Source organism: Cyprinodon tularosa, unplaced genomic scaffold (assembly GCF_016077235.1).
Source record: "Cyprinodon tularosa strain WSP-4 unplaced genomic scaffold, ASM1607723v1 ctg92, whole genome shotgun sequence".
In the NCBI taxonomy this organism is placed as follows: domain Eukaryota; kingdom Metazoa; phylum Chordata; class Actinopteri; order Cyprinodontiformes; family Cyprinodontidae; genus Cyprinodon; species Cyprinodon tularosa.
Genome location: NW_024039696.1, coordinates 194,456 through 211,987, shown reverse-complemented (window position 1 = coordinate 211,987; position 17,532 = coordinate 194,456). Strand labels below are relative to the sequence as shown.

Here is a 17,532-nt window from a genome sequence, read left to right as displayed (position 1 = left end):
AAAAAAATGGAATAACATAACTGCATCAGAGCACTACCTGTTTAATCTGTGGATGGTTTTTAATCCTTGCAACCAAACTAACAGCAGTAGTGGAGTTTGGAGATGCAATCCACTTCTTAAATCTATCTTTGCTCTCCTAATTTATCCAGAAATTCTGCAGTTGCACTTTTTGGTGGTCGGCTGCATATTTAGCCTTCCCTGGAAATACCTTTCCAATTTTTTCTTTTTCTTTTTTGACAACCTCTCATTACAAAGCATAAATGCAGGCAATCCTTTATGGGGCCAAAATGGTAGCTTTAATATTTGCAAATGTGTGTGGAGAGTTGTGTGTCTGTACAACAATCTGCAAATGTGTAAAAAAATCCACAAATCTGTATTCAGATCTGCAAATGTGCACTGAGATTTGCAAATGTGTAAAAAAATCCACAAAGCTGTATTCAGATCAACAAATGTGTACCGAGACTTGCAAATGTGTAGATCAATCTGTAAGCACACACAGAGACACTTGTGTCTGAAGTATTTTTGCTTCAAGACCCGGCAGCATGTGAGCCTGCGCAAGGGGTTACAAATCGCGAAAATACACATACAAATCCTTCTATGCATTTGTGCATCTCACGCGGCAGAAGAGTAGCAAAAATCACGTGTGTAAAGAGAGCCGACCGAAAAACCGCTTGACTTGTAACCAATGATTTGTCTGTATTTCTGGGTCTTGAAGCGAAAATACTTCAGACACAAGTGTCTCTGTGTGTGCTTACAGATTGATCTACACATTTGCAAGTCTCAGTACACATTTGTGGATCTGAATACAGATTTGTGAATTTTTTACACATTTGCAAAACGGATTACACACAAGTAGTTTTACACATTTGCAGATTGTTGTACAGACACACAAATCTCCTCACACATTAACAGATTTATTTACACATTTTCAAATCCCACTGCACACACACAAATCGAGACACAGACACAAAAAAAAAGCAATATGACCTGTTAATCCTACTTCCCATTTCAAAGCTCCTAAAAGTGTACCAGAGGCTGGTTATGCTTTTCAAACATACAGGCCCACAAAATTTCAGGAATCAGAAGACTTCATTTCATGAATCCCTCAGCTAAGAGGTTGAGTTGGTATCTCCCACTTTCAGAGCAGAAAGCCTAATCTGACTTGTACTAACTGCAGGATGGAAGACACATAGTGATGTCTCTGTGTGTCGTTCACACACGTTTAAAATGCAAATCAATGAAACCCATTTCCTTTGCAGCGAATCAAAAAAAAAAAATGAAAGATGGAGAAAGAAGTGAGGAGGGGAACGTGGAGATAGAAAGGACGGACAGAGCAGGCGGAGAAAACTCACGAGCCGTCCTCGTTGCTCCTGTAGAAAACCAGGAAGGGATCTGACTTGCCAAAGAAATCCTTTTTGTCCAGTTTGGTCCCACAGAACTGCATCATCACAGATTCCTGATGAAGTAAAACAAACATAGAGAGATTAAATGTTTTGAGAACCATTGTGTTCTGTGCAGTAAAATCTTTAGATCTTTCAACAGATTCTCAGTTATGTTTAGATCTGGGCTTTGACTAAGTAGGTTTTCTTCTTCTATGAACCTTCATTTCTTTATACCCATTTTCGCATCAACTCTGACCTGCTGACTTTTGCCATTCCTGGTGTACCGAGTCGGCTGTCTGCTGTCCTACAGCTTCACTGGTACAAAATGATATAGAACGTAAATGTATTTGACTGAGACAGTCTGAATCCAACAGCAATCTTTTCTTATTGATGCCTTTGTAAAAAAAAAAAAAAAAAAAAAAAAAAAAAAAAACTATTTCTACTCTTGTTATTGAACCCCAGAAGTCATTAAGGGCGTGCTGAGGCTAAGAAAGTGGAACAGCAATGATGACAGATTGACATAAATAGCACCATGGAAATCCAGAAGGAGGATCAACACATCTTTTTACTTATTTATTCCCTTATTATTTATTGATTTGAACAGTGTGTTTTCCTGCTGCCGTTTTCTGTCTTAAGGAAATAAATGCCTTGGTGGGTCGAGCAGCTGTCCCTATTTTCCTTTAGGACATTCTTGATTAATTCAAACTAAGACATACCTGGAAGGAGACTTTAAGAACTAGAAGCAGAGCTCCAAGAAACAAAACCAGTTACTCACCCTGCAGTTGTTTAGTTCCTCCGCTTTCACAATAATGGTCCCGCATTTCTTCCCTTGAATGCCTCTGGAGACAACACAAACAAAACCAACACAGCTAAGGGTCAAGAGATCTCAATCACACCCAGATGTAGTGCTTGATTCCATGTTTACGAGACCTGTGCCCTTCCTCCTGCTGTTTGACTGGCCCATAATAGTAAAGGGCAGAGATGGCATGGACGGGCATGCAACCGATACTTCCTAAAACTATGCTACAGTATCTCCAAAAAAGCGCAGTAAGAACACCATGAAGCAGTCGACGGGATCATGAAGCTTGTATAATTACACCAGAAAGGGCCCCATAGATATACAGCATGAGGACTGGCGGTGGATTCCAACCTTTTCTCAGCAGGATGGCAACCTCCATGTGTGCCTTCTAGTGCCATCAGTTGCTGCCTGCCTGTATAATATAAATGCCTTAACAAGTACCTTTTTATCTTATTTATGCTGAGCAATAATTTCATAGCCTCAAAAGAGAAATGGCATTAAATGTTGAAGTATAACATTTACATATTGACACAATCTCTTAGTTATTAGATGGTGTGTTTGTGAGGGAAAGCTGTGGGTCATGGAGGAAGTGTTGATGGACCAGTTTAATCTTGTATGTGTAAGCAGGTTCTGTGAATAAACATGCTTGTTTTGTAGGACATATGCACCACTATTCCTGTTATTCCTCCTCTTGTTTCCAGAATACACCCACACCCCTCACCATAATGGGAAAACAGAGAAGAAATTAGAATTTTTTTTTTTTTTTAATGGCTGAAAAGACAAAAGGGAGAAAAATCTCTTGTGCTTTAAAGTTAGGGCTGCTAGACATAGTAAACTTTGAGGCTGAGGGTGAAAACTCCCAACACTTTGTGACAGGAAGTGTTCTGCTCTAATGAAATCAACTGTGCATCACTTATAGAACAGTAAATCCCTCCCATGTTGGGGGCAACATGATGCTCTGGGTTTACTAGACTTTACTTTTAATAGATGGTGAGATTTTACTCAAGACTGATGAATGTATGAGCAATCAGTTTGGAAAGATTAACAATTAAAGAGGTTTATTTCTTAAATATTTCTTTAATACCATAGAAAACATCCAAATGTTGAGAAAACCGAGCTGTTGCATGGAGGCTTCCCCTGAAAAACATTTCTATTTCCCCACGTAAATGATCTCGCACATGCCTTTTCATACATATGAGCTGCTGAGAAACCACAGAAAAACATTTGCTCCATCAATAGCTTAAAAGTTCAACTCAGCAGTTGTTTTTCTCTCAGATGTACAAGTTTAACCCTTCTATAAAAGCGGGACAACAACCGTCCTTTTCAGTCCTGCTCCGTGTTCGTTCACCCAGACTGCGATTAAGCAGACCAGGAGCAATAAGTTAGGTTCTCCTTTTTACTTTTTAAACCTGCATCTTTAAACAGTGAAATCTCCTCCTTCCTCACCAAGTAGTAGCACGTTGATCCCTTAGTATACTGAGAGCTACGGCACACCACCAGTCCAATAGAGGTCACAGTCCTGAGACTTTGGTATTTAAGGACCTCTTTCAGAAAGCCTTGGAAGCAGAAGCAAATAGGCACAAGTTTCAGACACAATAAGTTTAATATTCGTGACTGCCAAAAAGATCGTCGCCCCCGCTGAGTGGGAGCTTCTAGTTGTCATGCACACATGAGAAAATGATCTAGCATGGATATTTTTATCTGTAAGCCGTTGTTTCAGAGCCTTTGTGTTTTAATTGTCCTTTCTGTGACCAAAAGAAGTAGACAAGACGCGTTACTCTTGCAGCCCCAAATGTTGGTAACTGCATTGAAATGTGATGCATTCTCCAGAATGTCATTCCTATAAAGAGCTATCTGGGCTTGATGCACAATGAAAAAAGAATTACTTTCCCATTTAAAAAACAAGATGTAAGCAGGCGCTTGTTTCAGCTCTGTTTCAAATTTCCTATTAGGTAAAAATTTTATACAAATCAAGAAAGTGAGACACTCAAGAAAATAATGTAGCTGAGGGAAGGATTCCGTTTTCGGTTCAAGAAAATCCAAACATGACATAGACTTAGACAAACTTTATTGTCATTTTCTATACACAGAGTCTATACAAAACAGCTTGCAACGATGAAATGAACCTTATCATTTTAAAGGGCAGCAATATTCAGCATGTAAACAGTGTAGAAGAAAATGAAACCAGTTTAAAAAAGAATGGTGCAAAAGGCCGTTAATATGGAAAGGTTCAGTGCAGTGCAAAATAAATATGGTGCAAAATGCAGTAGAACATTTAGTTGTGTCCTATTTAAAAGTATAGAAGTTTCAGCCATGTTTGTGGTGCAAAAATATGTTGCAAGCATGATGCAGCATCCATTTTAGAGTTCAACAGTCTGATGGCATTAGGGAAAAAGCTGTTGCAGAACCTGTTGGTAATGCAGCGGATTCTGCAAACTCTTTTCCTAGAGGGCAGCAGGGGGAACAGTCTATTGTTATATAACTTTATTAGGAGGACAGGTACCCAACAAATATAAGGTTTTTGTAAAATGCAAGGCAGTGGTTAAGGGGAAGAATAGCCTGTCAATGCTACCACGATGTTTACTGCTCAAGAAAAGAGCATTTTATGATGCTTCTTATCCATCAGTCATGCATATACTTAAATATAATAAAAAAAACTGGGAAAAAACACATTTATTCAACACATGGGTCCAATATTTGAAGGAGGGAGGAAATGAACTAAAGAGAGAAAGGAAAAAATAATCCAGGCGTGCTACGATGCATCTTTAAAGGCATCATTAGATTTTTATTTTTATTTTAAAGGTCTTAATTTTTCTTTAAGTATTTATGCTGTTCCCAAACTAACTAGTGCTCTGAGTACCGAACCATATTTGCCCATATAAATTCTAATAAATAATGTCATTATTTACAATTTTTCATTTTAAACAATAAATCAGCAAACTGCAGTTTGTTAAGTATGGTTTTGACAAGCGCCAGGCAAAGCAGGCTGACATATTAGGAGTAAACTTCCATTCTGACTGTGATGAGATCTGCCATGAGAGACCCCATCTGGTAGAAATCGACTAAGGCAGTCATTTAAAAGCCCAGAATTGGGGTCGAAGACCTCTGAGTCACTGTAATTCAAAATCTCCTTTGAGTGCAGTACAAGGAACTTGGAGGAACATGCGTTCAAGAGCGGTAGAATTATCAAGACGAAACAGCTGATAGAATAGATTTCAGCAAGAAATCGGAAGATGGTGTAGAAAAGAAATGTGCTACCATTGCGGCTTCTTATTATTTCCCAAGAGCTGAGGTCACACTATTCATATCCACAGTGTGTGAAGTGCAGCCGGGGTATTCAGGCTAGAGACAGATAATCATGCAGAAAGAGAAATGCCTGCCAGAGCAATAGAAATACAACCTGTCCTATTTCTACAAAGCTTCAGATAATTGCCATTTATTCAAATGAGTCATTGCACCAGTGAAATAACATACTACAGTAAAAATAAAACCAAACTTTATAGATAGTATGATCATTCAAATCAAAGAGCTAGGACTGGAATTTCTTGAGAGAAATAAAAAAAAAGGTCAGATTTCTTTAAAATCTAAAGTAACCTGTTATATTTCCAGCTGCTAGGCAGCAGCAGTCCTCCTTGTTGGGAGAAACATAGTCTGTTAAATAATTTCAACATCCAGATGGTGGACCGAAATTATGGATGTGCCCGGTTCAAAGCTGACTCCTGAACGTGAGTTTAAAAGGAAACCAAAGAAGGCCATGAAGGCAGCAACAGCATTCCTACATTAGCACGGGAGTGTTTTGATGTTGAGGCTAAATGCACCAATTTATCCAGGTTTTGGATTAAATCATCATATCCTCATCCGAACTAATCTACACAGAACATTATATCAGGATAAATCTGGTGAATAACATCCCTAATAAACATGTTATGTGAGCTTACATGCATGCATGCATTACATGAACAGGATCCTTAGTAGATGGTGTAAATGTGAATTAAGAGCCAATCAGCAAATATATAACTACTGATCAGATACATACAGTAACTGTTGGGTTTAAGGATGAATTTTGGATGACGTAACTCCTTAACAGGGATGCTTTAAAGTACTGATTCCCAAGGTTGGAGTCATGACCCTACTTGGGGATCCTTACTCTACCACAAATTGAACTACACAAGAAATATTTATGTTAGAGAGCTTTAAGATATATAGGCATAATTTATTGTTTGTATACTCATCCAATAGTTTGAGTCTTGATTTGACTCAGGCACCATTTTGTGGGTGAGAAGCTGAAAAGTTTAGGTAACTCTGCTTTAAAGCGTAAGGACATGAAGAAGTTATGCTGACTTCAGTTCCCTTAAAAACTAACTTCATTGTATGTTTACTGGTATTAAAGATAAAGCAAAGTAGTGCATAATTGTGATCTGGAGGGATCCTAATTATGAAGTTTGGTGAGTGTATTTGTATCAACCACATATTTGTATCAATCACACAATCCTAAGGACAAACCCCCAAATCTAAGATGACCGGAGTGGTTTATGCAGTTCAGTGCAGTGAGGAATACCCTGATCTTTATATTGGAGAAACCAAACAACCTCTCTACAGACGCATGGCTCAACACAGGCAGGCTACCTCCTACGGACAAGACTCAGCTGTCCATCTAAACCTTAAGAACAAAAGACACTCGTTTGAGGACCAGAATGTTCACATTTTGGACAAAGACAGGTGGTTTGAAAGGGGTGTGAAGGAAGCCATTTATGTTGAGAGAAAAACCAACCCTAAACAGAAGGGTTGCACCCCAGTTTCAGCTCTTGAAAAACCTATAACACAGCGATAGAGTTGATTCCTTCCCACTACATCGCAATCTTAATCGCCATGCAGGTGGTCAAAACATTGCGCCTGTTAAGCTAGGCTGACAATGACCCTAACCACTCTTTATTACAGCGGCCTGGGCCAGTTTCAGGTTAATTTGGAGGCCAACAACGACCTTAACAAATCCCCATTACTAAGGGGTGGACCTGTTTTCGGTTCAGTTTGCATGTTTCTAGGCCATATTAAGGCTTTTGTTGGGCTACTCTATAAAGCTTGGAACGCCAGACGTTTTGAATCTAGAAAGCTTTCTGGATGGGAAGCGAAACGTCTTCAAACTTGGAAAACAAAGGCCAGTGGTTTGTTTTTAACTTTTTTTGGAATGACTATGATCTGAATGACTGAGAATCTTCTCCAGCAATCTATTCCATGGTTATCATCTGCATGCTAATTGATGTATGTATGTCCACCAGCTCTGCAGGCTTCCTCATTGCGGAACATTCTCAAGCAGTCGGGTTGGATGTTGAGTTTCATTCCTTTTCCTGAGATCTTCTAAGGGGTTCATGTCTGAAAAACCGGGTTGTTGTTTTTTTTTTTTTTTTTTTTTTATTACATGTCAAAACTCCCTGAGTAAAGACTGCACATTTATTCAGACATTTTTTATGTAATCTCCCTGCAACAATATGTAGGGAGAAAACACAATCTCGGTCTCTATGACAACCCTGCCTGTCAGACGGCCGTGTGACAGTTATGGAAAGGGATTCCTCTGCTAGTAATTTCTACACCAAATCTGCTTCTGCTCCTCCATTTCTCAAACAGCTGAGGTCATTATTCTTGCTGAAAGATCTGCCTGGAAATAATATGTGGGCTGGAAGCAGAAGGATTGTTTAGCTGTGGGGACGAATAATAAATGTCATTGTTTTGTCTTGTTTACATTTATGAGACAAGTCACTGGAAGCTTAAACCCTTCAGAAAAATGGAGAGTAATGGACATGTGAAAGAAATGGGCACCATAGAAAACAAGTTTTCTAACATAGTTGGACTATTGAATATTGACATAATTGAAAAAAGTTGAAGCAGGGTTGGACCCTGCAACATGAACATAACCTGAAATATACTAGTAAATTAACAAAGGACGTGCTGAGAATTAGGAAATGAAAAGTGGGGGCCTAGTCAAAGCCCAATTCTGATCCATGGAGATGCTTGAAGTATACGTGAAATAATCTAAAACAAAACATTTTAAAGCTAAAAGTCAGAGTGCAGAACATTTTCTTCATACCGACATAAAAGACTGAAAGTATCACCGAAGTTCTGTTGAATGAGTAAAAAAAAAAATAGGAAAATGTACTTTCCTTCGATCATAAGAGGTTATTTTCCCAAGATTAAAAAAAAACAAAAAACTGTAGATTGTACTTGAATTATGTTGAGATATATTGACAAAAAACTAAACATTTCTCAGGGTTGCTAAATCTCTTCACTTCTGTGTGTATACGTATATAAAATCTTGTAGGAAAAATTGGTGTTTGGTAAGTGGAGAGATTCCTTTTTATGGAAAAGACATACATTTTTCATCTTAATGCTCACTTGCTTTCAGGTGAATTGCTTTCCTCTGTTCAGTTTATAAAACACTCCAAAGTTAAAGAGTGCTTCAGGGATACGTCTGAGCTCTCCTTGCTTATAGGCTGTGTAGTGCTGTGTGTGAGGAAATGATGTGTATCCTCTAATCAAGACACATGGTTTTGCAATCAGTATCAAGCAAGAGACGGCTAATTAAATCTAGGTCTGGGTAACATGCATGCATGTCATTTTCATTATATTCCTGACCAGGGTAGAGTATCTGAATGAGTGATCAGTTGATGTTATGATAACGTGAGGATCCATCTAGTCCTGGTCATGCCCCACCACGTAAAGCGCTCACACACATGCTTCCCCGAAAAAGAAGCTCCTAATCATGAATCTCTCGCACAAAAGGAGCAATGACATAAAAACCGTGTCACAGCAGAAGCAGATAGAGGGGTTCTTTGTTCTTGTTTTTTTCTCCTTTCTTTTCTACAAATGCTAATAATCAGGCTTCTTTTCACAACGATCAGCCTTTTCTGGCTTCTTTGTATCTGAAACCGTCACCCGCTTTGCTTTTTAACAGTTTGGGGTTTCTCTTTGACCCTGTACCACGACTGCAATTTATCATCATTAAAGTGGTGACGACATATTAATAGGTAAGGTCAATTCGCCCCTCCACCAGCTTGTATCTCATACCCATTTAATTTTAACATTTCAGTCTCTCTCGAGCTAAAACTTAAATGCAGTGCATTTTTAATCCATACCTCTTGGTGAACCTTCCACAAGGATTAAGGGGTTGTTTATGGGGCTGCTCAGTGGCGCAGTGAGTAGCACTGCTGCCTTGCAGCAAGAAGGTTCTGGGTTTGATTCCTGGCCCGGGGTCTTTCTGCATGGAGTTTGCATGTTCTCCCTAAGCATGCGTGGGTTTTCTCCGGGTACTCTGGCTTCCTCCCACAGTGCAAAAACATGACTGTTAGGTTAATTGGCTTCTCTAAATTCTCCTTAGGTGGGAGTGTGTGCATGAATGGTTGTTTGTCCTGTTTGTCTCTGTGTTGCACTGTGATGGACTGGCGACCTGTCCAGGGTGTACCCCGCCTCTGGCCCATAGACAGCTGGAGATGGGCACCAGCACCCCTCGCGACCCCGCTTGGGATTAAGCGTGTCAGAAAATGGATGGATGGATGGGTTGTTAATGGGAATTTTCCACCCTTCTCCTAGGACCTCATTTGCCCAGTTAGACACTGATGCAGTCTCCCATTTAATTGATCCCCCAAGGTATTCCGTCTGGCTGAGGTAAAGTTCTTCAAACCCCACTAACCAGTGTCTTTATGGACCTATGGTCCACACTTTCCGAGCATTAACAACTCTTGTAACTACAGCCTAAGCTCAACTCCTGATAAGTGTCTCACATCACCAATACCCCCATCAAACGTTACAGTTGAAAAAAGGCAGTAAGACAAGTGTTCTTAAACCCTGAATCTTACTTTAATAGAATATTTCTTTTGCCACTTTAGGGTGAGGTAACGGCATCCTTTACAACTCCTTTGCCTTGCATAATCTCATATATTTGTTTACAATCAGTTGAGGCATGAAATTATGACAATCTGAGGTTAACATCACCTAATACAGGTAGGTATTAATTATTCTTTTCAGATAATATATTTCCCCGTTGTAAACTTTTGAAGGAATATAGGGAATTAATTTAAAATATTGGTTGTCAAAACAGGTCAGAAATGTAAACCTGGTGAGAATAATCTCAAACCTTGTCAGTAAAGAGTGTTCCACAACAGATTGTCCAATTTAGTGCTACAAAAGTTTCAGTGTGAAATGACTAAGATTGTAACAAACGTGAAGAAGGTTGGAGTAAAATGAACATCTTTTTCTTCAAATAAAAACGAACTGATCAGACACTGAACAACAAAATATTTGCCTGTTAAAAATTAAGTATTTTGTGTTTATTGTTTAAAAAGAGGCAAATTAGATTTTCTATACAACACCAATGTTGACTCCAAAGAAACATTAGACAATCTCCTGGTATGACATCTGAACAGTCTGCCTGCACTGATGTAAATTCACTTGGGTGGCCTGCCAAGTGTTTGAGGCGGCTGTCACAGCGGGATACTTGGCCCTGTCTTCTAGCACCACTGCTTTTGGTGTTTTTTCTGGCAATTTTTTCTGTCAGGCGGTGTCTTATAGACTACAGCTGCTACGTATTGTGAGTGACTTTTCTCAGTTTTTGTATTTCTACGTGTTTTCTATTTAGGATGCAAAGCACATATGTGGCTTGTTTTGAAGACGCATCTTCTTATGTCTGGAATAAATCCCAACAAATGCAGCAACAAAAATGCAGAAAGCAATGGCTTGACTGTGAAGCAAATGTATGAGTATACTGGCATTAGAAAAGCTCTTCAAGGCAGTCTGTATGTGAAGAAATAGGGCTTATAGTGAAAGAATAAAATATGTTTTTTTTTTTGAACAATGAAAGTTTGGCAGATTAACAGTATGAAACATTTAATGTGCGTCTGTTTTTCGTAGTAGGTGTATATTGAGTTACCTTGGAAGCAAGATAATTGTTGGTGAGATTTCTGAATTCACAAACCTCCTAGAAGCCTAGAGATGCATAAGCCTTGATATGGAAATGTTTTGAACCAATGAAATCTAGTGACAGTATGACGTCAACGCGTCAAATAAAACAGAAACCTGAGGCAAAACAAAGATAGCCGTGCCGGTTTTAGATGGAATATCCTTGATTTCTTTTGAAGCAAAACGAAACGATTGGCAGCTTGGGGAGTGGGGAGTTGATTGTAACGAACATACATTCTGTGTATACAAAATGGTAATAAAATTTGTCAAAGTCTAAGCCTAAAATTGTTTGAAATAAAAAAAAAAAATTACACAAAAATCTACCTGGATGTGAACAACTTTGAAGTGAACATAGATTCATTCCGTGCAGACGGTTTTCTACCTTTGCATGTGTAAAACATGGTGATCTGATTTAAAGAAGCTTTTTACCTGTTGCTGACAGTACAAGAAAGATGGTTATCATGGCAGCATTGCGTTAAATGTACCTTTGGTAAGCTTTGTTCAGGATACATTCTAACAAATAAGTGTCAGGAATGAATGTAAACGGGTCTCTATGACTGCTTCTCAATCTGTCTCCCCACAAAGAGCAAAGGTCTGTTTCGATCGGATCTATGCTGCAGTTTGTCATGAATGAGGTAGTAGTCTAATGACAAACCCTTAGTCAGAGCCTTTATATTTTGACTAAATTGGTTTATACATTTGGTTGCATATAGAGTATTTTGGGAGTCAGCCTGCAAGCTGAATACCTGAGGTGATGACATTGAGCAAATTGAGTTGAACTGGTTTTAATGTTAAATCACTTAAGCTGCAGTCTCATTTCTACTGCTTTTTGACTAGTCAATACATTTGTACTTGACATTTCTGCATAAAAACATGGAACTTGAATAGTTTCACTGAAGATTGTTATTCCAGGAGAATCTCATACTGGCCTAAGCCAGCACATACTACCTGCCAGGAGCAGAGTGTAACGTGACGCTTCACTCACTGTCTCCTGTCTATTCTCTTTGGTTGCCCTCACTGTGATTGTCACACACACACTAACACACGCCCACACACCTGAAGCCCCACAGGATTTTGATTGAACAATGTAATTAGTTATAATTAGCCCTTATTAAAATTGTTAAGGAGCCTCCCTAGTGACTCTGGCTGCAGGTGAGTGTCTGCAGAAGTCTAACACACACATCCGCACAGACACAACCTCTAAAATGACAACTGCAACAGCTGTGGACTCTGTGCCTTGATGTTTAATAAATGATGACAATGTCTCACCGAAAAGAACTTGACTTCAATAGAGCCCTTTCAATGTATTTTGGCTCTTTTTTCCCACAAATGTTATTATGTGATGAGTGTAAATGTGTAAGTTTGTAAGACTTTTACTTTTCTTTACCTCTGTAGCTAGGCAATGAGCATAATTATAACTCTGTCATGCATTGGATGATATCTTTGTTTGAGCATAACTCAGCTCAAAATGTTCCTTTCGGAAAGATGAAAGCGATGACAGTAATGTCAATGATGTCAAAATCGGAATTGAAAATTGAAACATAGTGGGAATTTCTAAAAACAGAAAAATATCTTTATTTGGATAATGGTGTCTTTGAGATTTGCTTTTAAAAGACCCTTTTTCCCCCAATATTAGGCTAACCCTAAAAAACACATCTCTTCTGGGTACAATCAACGGCAAACAATTTTATTGCAGATGTTTCACTCATGCATACCAACAATGCTTAGACAAAAAATCGAATGGCAAAACATAATCTAAATTCGAACTCTCTCCTTGTTAAAGGGGAACCTGCTTTCCCTTAAGAGTTTGATTATGTGATGGATCAAACAATGGTTGCTTTTAATCGAAAAGTGAAATGAAAATGATTAATGGCTTTTAAATTTAATTTTTTATCTAAAAGGGAGGATCATCTTGCTCTCTTAGCTTTTTGAATTTTATTACGGTAACTAATTGCTATAAAATGCTTTCTTATAAACAAAAAGAGTACAGGCAAATGCAACATTAATAAGGTGCATGTCTATGCTAAGGAGAAGCTACAGAGGCCATGGAACCCAAAGCCGGATGTTTAGAATTCTACCCTCATGCACAATATATTATAAATGAATTTACTTCCACAATCTATTAAAGATATGTTAAAAACTAAACTCCATCCCAAAAAGACAATTAATACAAACATATTGAAAAAGTTATAATTTCAGATTTAGATTCTACCCTTGTCCTTAGGATAGGATCTCATGAATAAAATTATTGGCTGTGTAACAGTATTAGTAAGTTTCACTTACAGGTTTTACTATTTATTTCAAATTATCTCATAACCATCTAAGTTCCATCTCAGTTCCACCTTTTCTGTTTAGTTCAATTCAATTTCAGTTCAGTTTATTTATATAGCGCCAATTCACAGCACATGTCACCTAAAGGCACTTTACAGAGACAATTCAACCAGATCATGCAGTCAAATTGGTTCAAAGTTTTCTATCTAAGGAAAACCGGTTGTTGCAACATCTCATTGATTCAAAGGCAATCCCTCATACCAAGCATGCTTGTAGTGACAGTGGAGAGGAAAAACTCCCTTTTAACAGGAGGAAACCTCCAGTAGAACCAGACTCAGAGTGAGCGGCCATTTGCCGAGGCCGACTGGGGTTTGGTTCCTCTCTGGGTGTGTTTTTGAGATGCAGATGGCTTGTTTTCACTAAAGAGATGTGACATGCAACCAGTTTAAATTCAAATGGGGCTCTTTGCAGACATCAGCCACTTAGCTTCGCCCACTGCTGGGGAATCTTTACACCTGAGGTTGAAGAGTGAATTCAGATCTATTCCTTCTGCTTAGGTTTGCGCCAGATTTCTTCAGTTGCCTATAGTGAAAATAACCTCTTGTTATCAAGTCTGTCAGTTACAGTAATTTGAAAAGGCCTCATATAAGCACCGTCATGTCATTTGTCATCAGAGATGTCAAAAGTATTAATGTTTATTACTCAAGTAGAAGTAGAAATGCTTCTGTTTAAAATGACTTATTGAGTAGTTAGTGTATCAACTTCAGCTTTTCACTCAAGTAAAAGTGTAAAAGTACCCTTTTTAAAACTACTTAAAGTATAAAAATGTGAAGGACAGATGCATATTAAAGGAACATTTTTCTACAATTCTGGATGATACCTTCCTTAGACCTAGTTTTCTTATTTATCTAACTAATGTCAGCAGTGTCAAATTTAACTTTGCATCATCTTGAAAAACTTTTTATTTGGGTAGTGGTGAACACTGAGTTGGTGCAGCACCAACTTCAACCACAAAGAAATTAATTGTCTGGAAGAAACTAATGATTTTGATGTTTTTAGCAAAAATGAGCTGGAATGAAACAAAAGCAAGGAGTCTATTTCTAAATTGTAAGGAGTAGAAAGTAGAGGTAACTGCAAAAAAAATGGACGGAGTAGAATTAAAAAGTTGTTTAGAAAATAATTACTCCAGTAAAGTATAGATAGCCAAAATTTCTACTAAAATAAGGTAAGGAAGTATTTTTACTTTGTTACTTGACACCTTTGTTGGTTATGTTAAGAAAAAGAAACTTTATTTATAGTTACCACACTTTGGGATTTTATGTGATAGAATTGTGAAATAATCTTTATGAGCCTCTTTCAATTGTGCATGTGTAAAAATCCCAACATTGTCGACTGGGATTAATGTTGCAAACCTTTTGATTAATTTGCATGGCTGATGAAGGCTGATAAGTAGAGCGTTTGCTGACTGTATCTTTCAGAAAACCCCCAACTACCTTAGTAAAACGAGACGAGCTTAGAAGGAGCTGATCAGCGCTGTAATAGGACTCCAAAGCTTCAAATGAGGAAGTAAATAAAAGGAGAGAGATGGAATTAAAACAAAGGCAATTTATGGATAAGAGCCAATTACCGTGCATCCTGATGAAAGCTATTTAGCTTTTTGTGTTTATGAAATGAGCTGGTGTTTCTGTTAGTAATCAAAAGAAAGACTCTCTGATCGGCAATAAAGAAAATTACCGAGGACGAGGAATTGAAGCCTGTTCTCACTTACAGTAATATAGTCTATACATTTATCCAGAGTGATTATCACTGTGGATTAATTTCTCTATTAATTTTCTTATCTTCAGAATGTGCAATTTATGAACTCCACTGCGAAGCAATTTGCAATACAATCTTTCCTTTTCCACCCATTCTTTTAAGATCTTCGTCATTATTGCAGTAAAAATGAAAACAGAAACATACAGTTTTATTATAAATTATTCAAACTCAGTCTTGTCCAATCAAATCCAAAATTGGATGTTTTCTTTCAGCTTAAAGCATCTGATTCTGATCACTATTTCAAATAAAATGGCATTTAAACCAAAACTAATGTTTTATCATTTTCTTTATTATATTTAGATTAAATATCTAATCATAGCTCAGTGCACCCAATCCAGTTCAACACAGTTAAATTTAGGTTAAGATCAATTTAACATCATATTCCATTTTTATATAAACGCTCTGCATTCTAAATAAATCAATCTATTTGGTCAAATTTTAGGCCAGCTGATTTAAAACATTTAAATGAACACCAATAGGTGTGTTTTTAATATATTCACACACAATTTAGTGGGATTCCAGTTTGTAATTCAGTATAATTGAGTACATTGTTCTGCTAAGTCCTAATTACATCAATTTGCTTTTTTTCCACAATCTAACATATTTTTACTGTTTAATAGATTAGTTTTCTAGATGTTAACATTGTTAAAACAGTCAAACAATAATGATGCATCAGAATCTATCAGCTACCAGCAGATAAAGCAACGATGCTAAATAAGTGCAGCCGATATAATAAGAGTTTAGTTTTCTTTGCAAAGAAAATAAAATTCTTCTTTCTTTTTTTTTAAGTAGGCATATGCATGTGTCTTTAATTAGCAGCTACTGTAGCAATGCACTTTAACTTAGCTGCTGTTTCCCCAGAAACAGCAGCCAAGAACACGCATGAAAGTCCAATTATAGGACACCATCGGTACTCCATGTTCTTCTCAGACTTAGAGCTCAAAAATGGATTTCAAATATCTAGCTCCATGATAAAACAGGAACATTTTCTGTTACATACTCATCAAACAGATGAAAGACTACCTGATATGATCCTCTCAATGCATCCTGTTGTTCATTGTTGTACGGCAACAAAGAAGGATTTACATTATCTACTTTAAGGAATGGCCAGTGACATTCTCCCCAAAATCTAAACTTAAGAGAGTGAAAGCAGGGATGAATGATAGAGCTTCCTGTCAGTAAGACCCACTTTTCATGTTATTGCCTCAAAAAGACAACAGATGAAAATGTCAAGAGGTCTTAAGGCTTGAAAAGGGGTCTGGGTGAAGAATTCTTCTTCAGAAGACGAGTCAGATAAAGTCTGAAGCAGCGGCAGTGCCTAAGCACAGTAAATACAAAGGATTTTGTTCTTAATGCGCTCCATAGGGAAAATGTGACTGACAGCTCTGGTAATCATTTTATGTTGTATACAGTAACCTTCAGTCACCTCTGGTGAAATTATAACTGGAGTTAAAGTTTTCTGTTAAAGCTATGTGCACATCTACTCACCCGAGAGGCTTTTCCAAGCGACTTCCCAGTGATCCAACCACCTCTCCCAGGGTGCAGTAGGCTTGGCCCAAGAAGTCCTGCAGAAATTAAAAAGATATGAATCTTTTTACATATATTTTACATAGAAATGCCAAAATCATAAATAAAATTATTTTATTTTAGTTGTTAAACACAACAATGAACTTAAAACATGTGCTTTTACTGTACAATGCTCCATGTTTATGGTTATTTACATGGTTATTTATATGGTTTATTATGTTGTGAAGCTTTTGTGGCTTATCCTCCATGTCAAACGTGTCAATGACTGCCTGCTGGACAATTGCAGAATCAGCAAGACCATAATATAACATTTTTATGCTAGAAAAATCCCAAATGTCTAATCCTTAAGTATAATCAATGCTTCTAAGAATAATAAACAAATCAACTGTATCATTCTGGATAAAACTATATGGAGGTACAGTATGTGCTGCACATATTGGGTTGAGTACATTCTAACTCCGGTATATATACCAGCACAGTACTCAACATTTAAATTAAGTGCAGATGAGTCTCAGTATGAGTTTCTTACATAGCAGACTGAGACTTATAAAATAAAATTGCCATTTAATAACTTTTTCCATTTTTTACTCAGAAGTAAAGCCTGCATAATGCATCTTAATTTTAGTTTAGAACATTTCTGAGCACTACTAACATAATGGATACCTTTTGCTCTACTCAGTAGTATCTTCTTGCAGATATGTCTGCGAAAAGATACTTTTTTAGATATTTATCATAATAGAAGGGGTTTCCGAAAATGAAATGAAAAACATATAAAAAAGTTGTTTTTTTTTC

The 17,532-nt window shown here is 37.5% G+C and overlaps 1 protein-coding gene across 1 annotated transcript in view; it reads right to left on the bottom strand.

Moving 5' to 3' along the window:
* Positions 1-17,532, bottom strand: part of LOC119776258 (copine-8) — a 118,760-nt gene that overhangs the window by 41,780 nt on the left and 59,448 nt on the right. The window contains exons 6-8 of the mRNA XM_038274571.1: positions 16,702-16,778; positions 2,158-2,221; positions 1,353-1,456 (exon numbers count right to left, since the gene is read on the bottom strand). Of these exons, the coding sequence (XP_038130499.1) occupies positions 1,353-1,456; positions 2,158-2,221; positions 16,702-16,778 (245 nt within the window). The remainder of the gene's footprint in view (positions 1-1,352; positions 1,457-2,157; positions 2,222-16,701; positions 16,779-17,532) is intronic.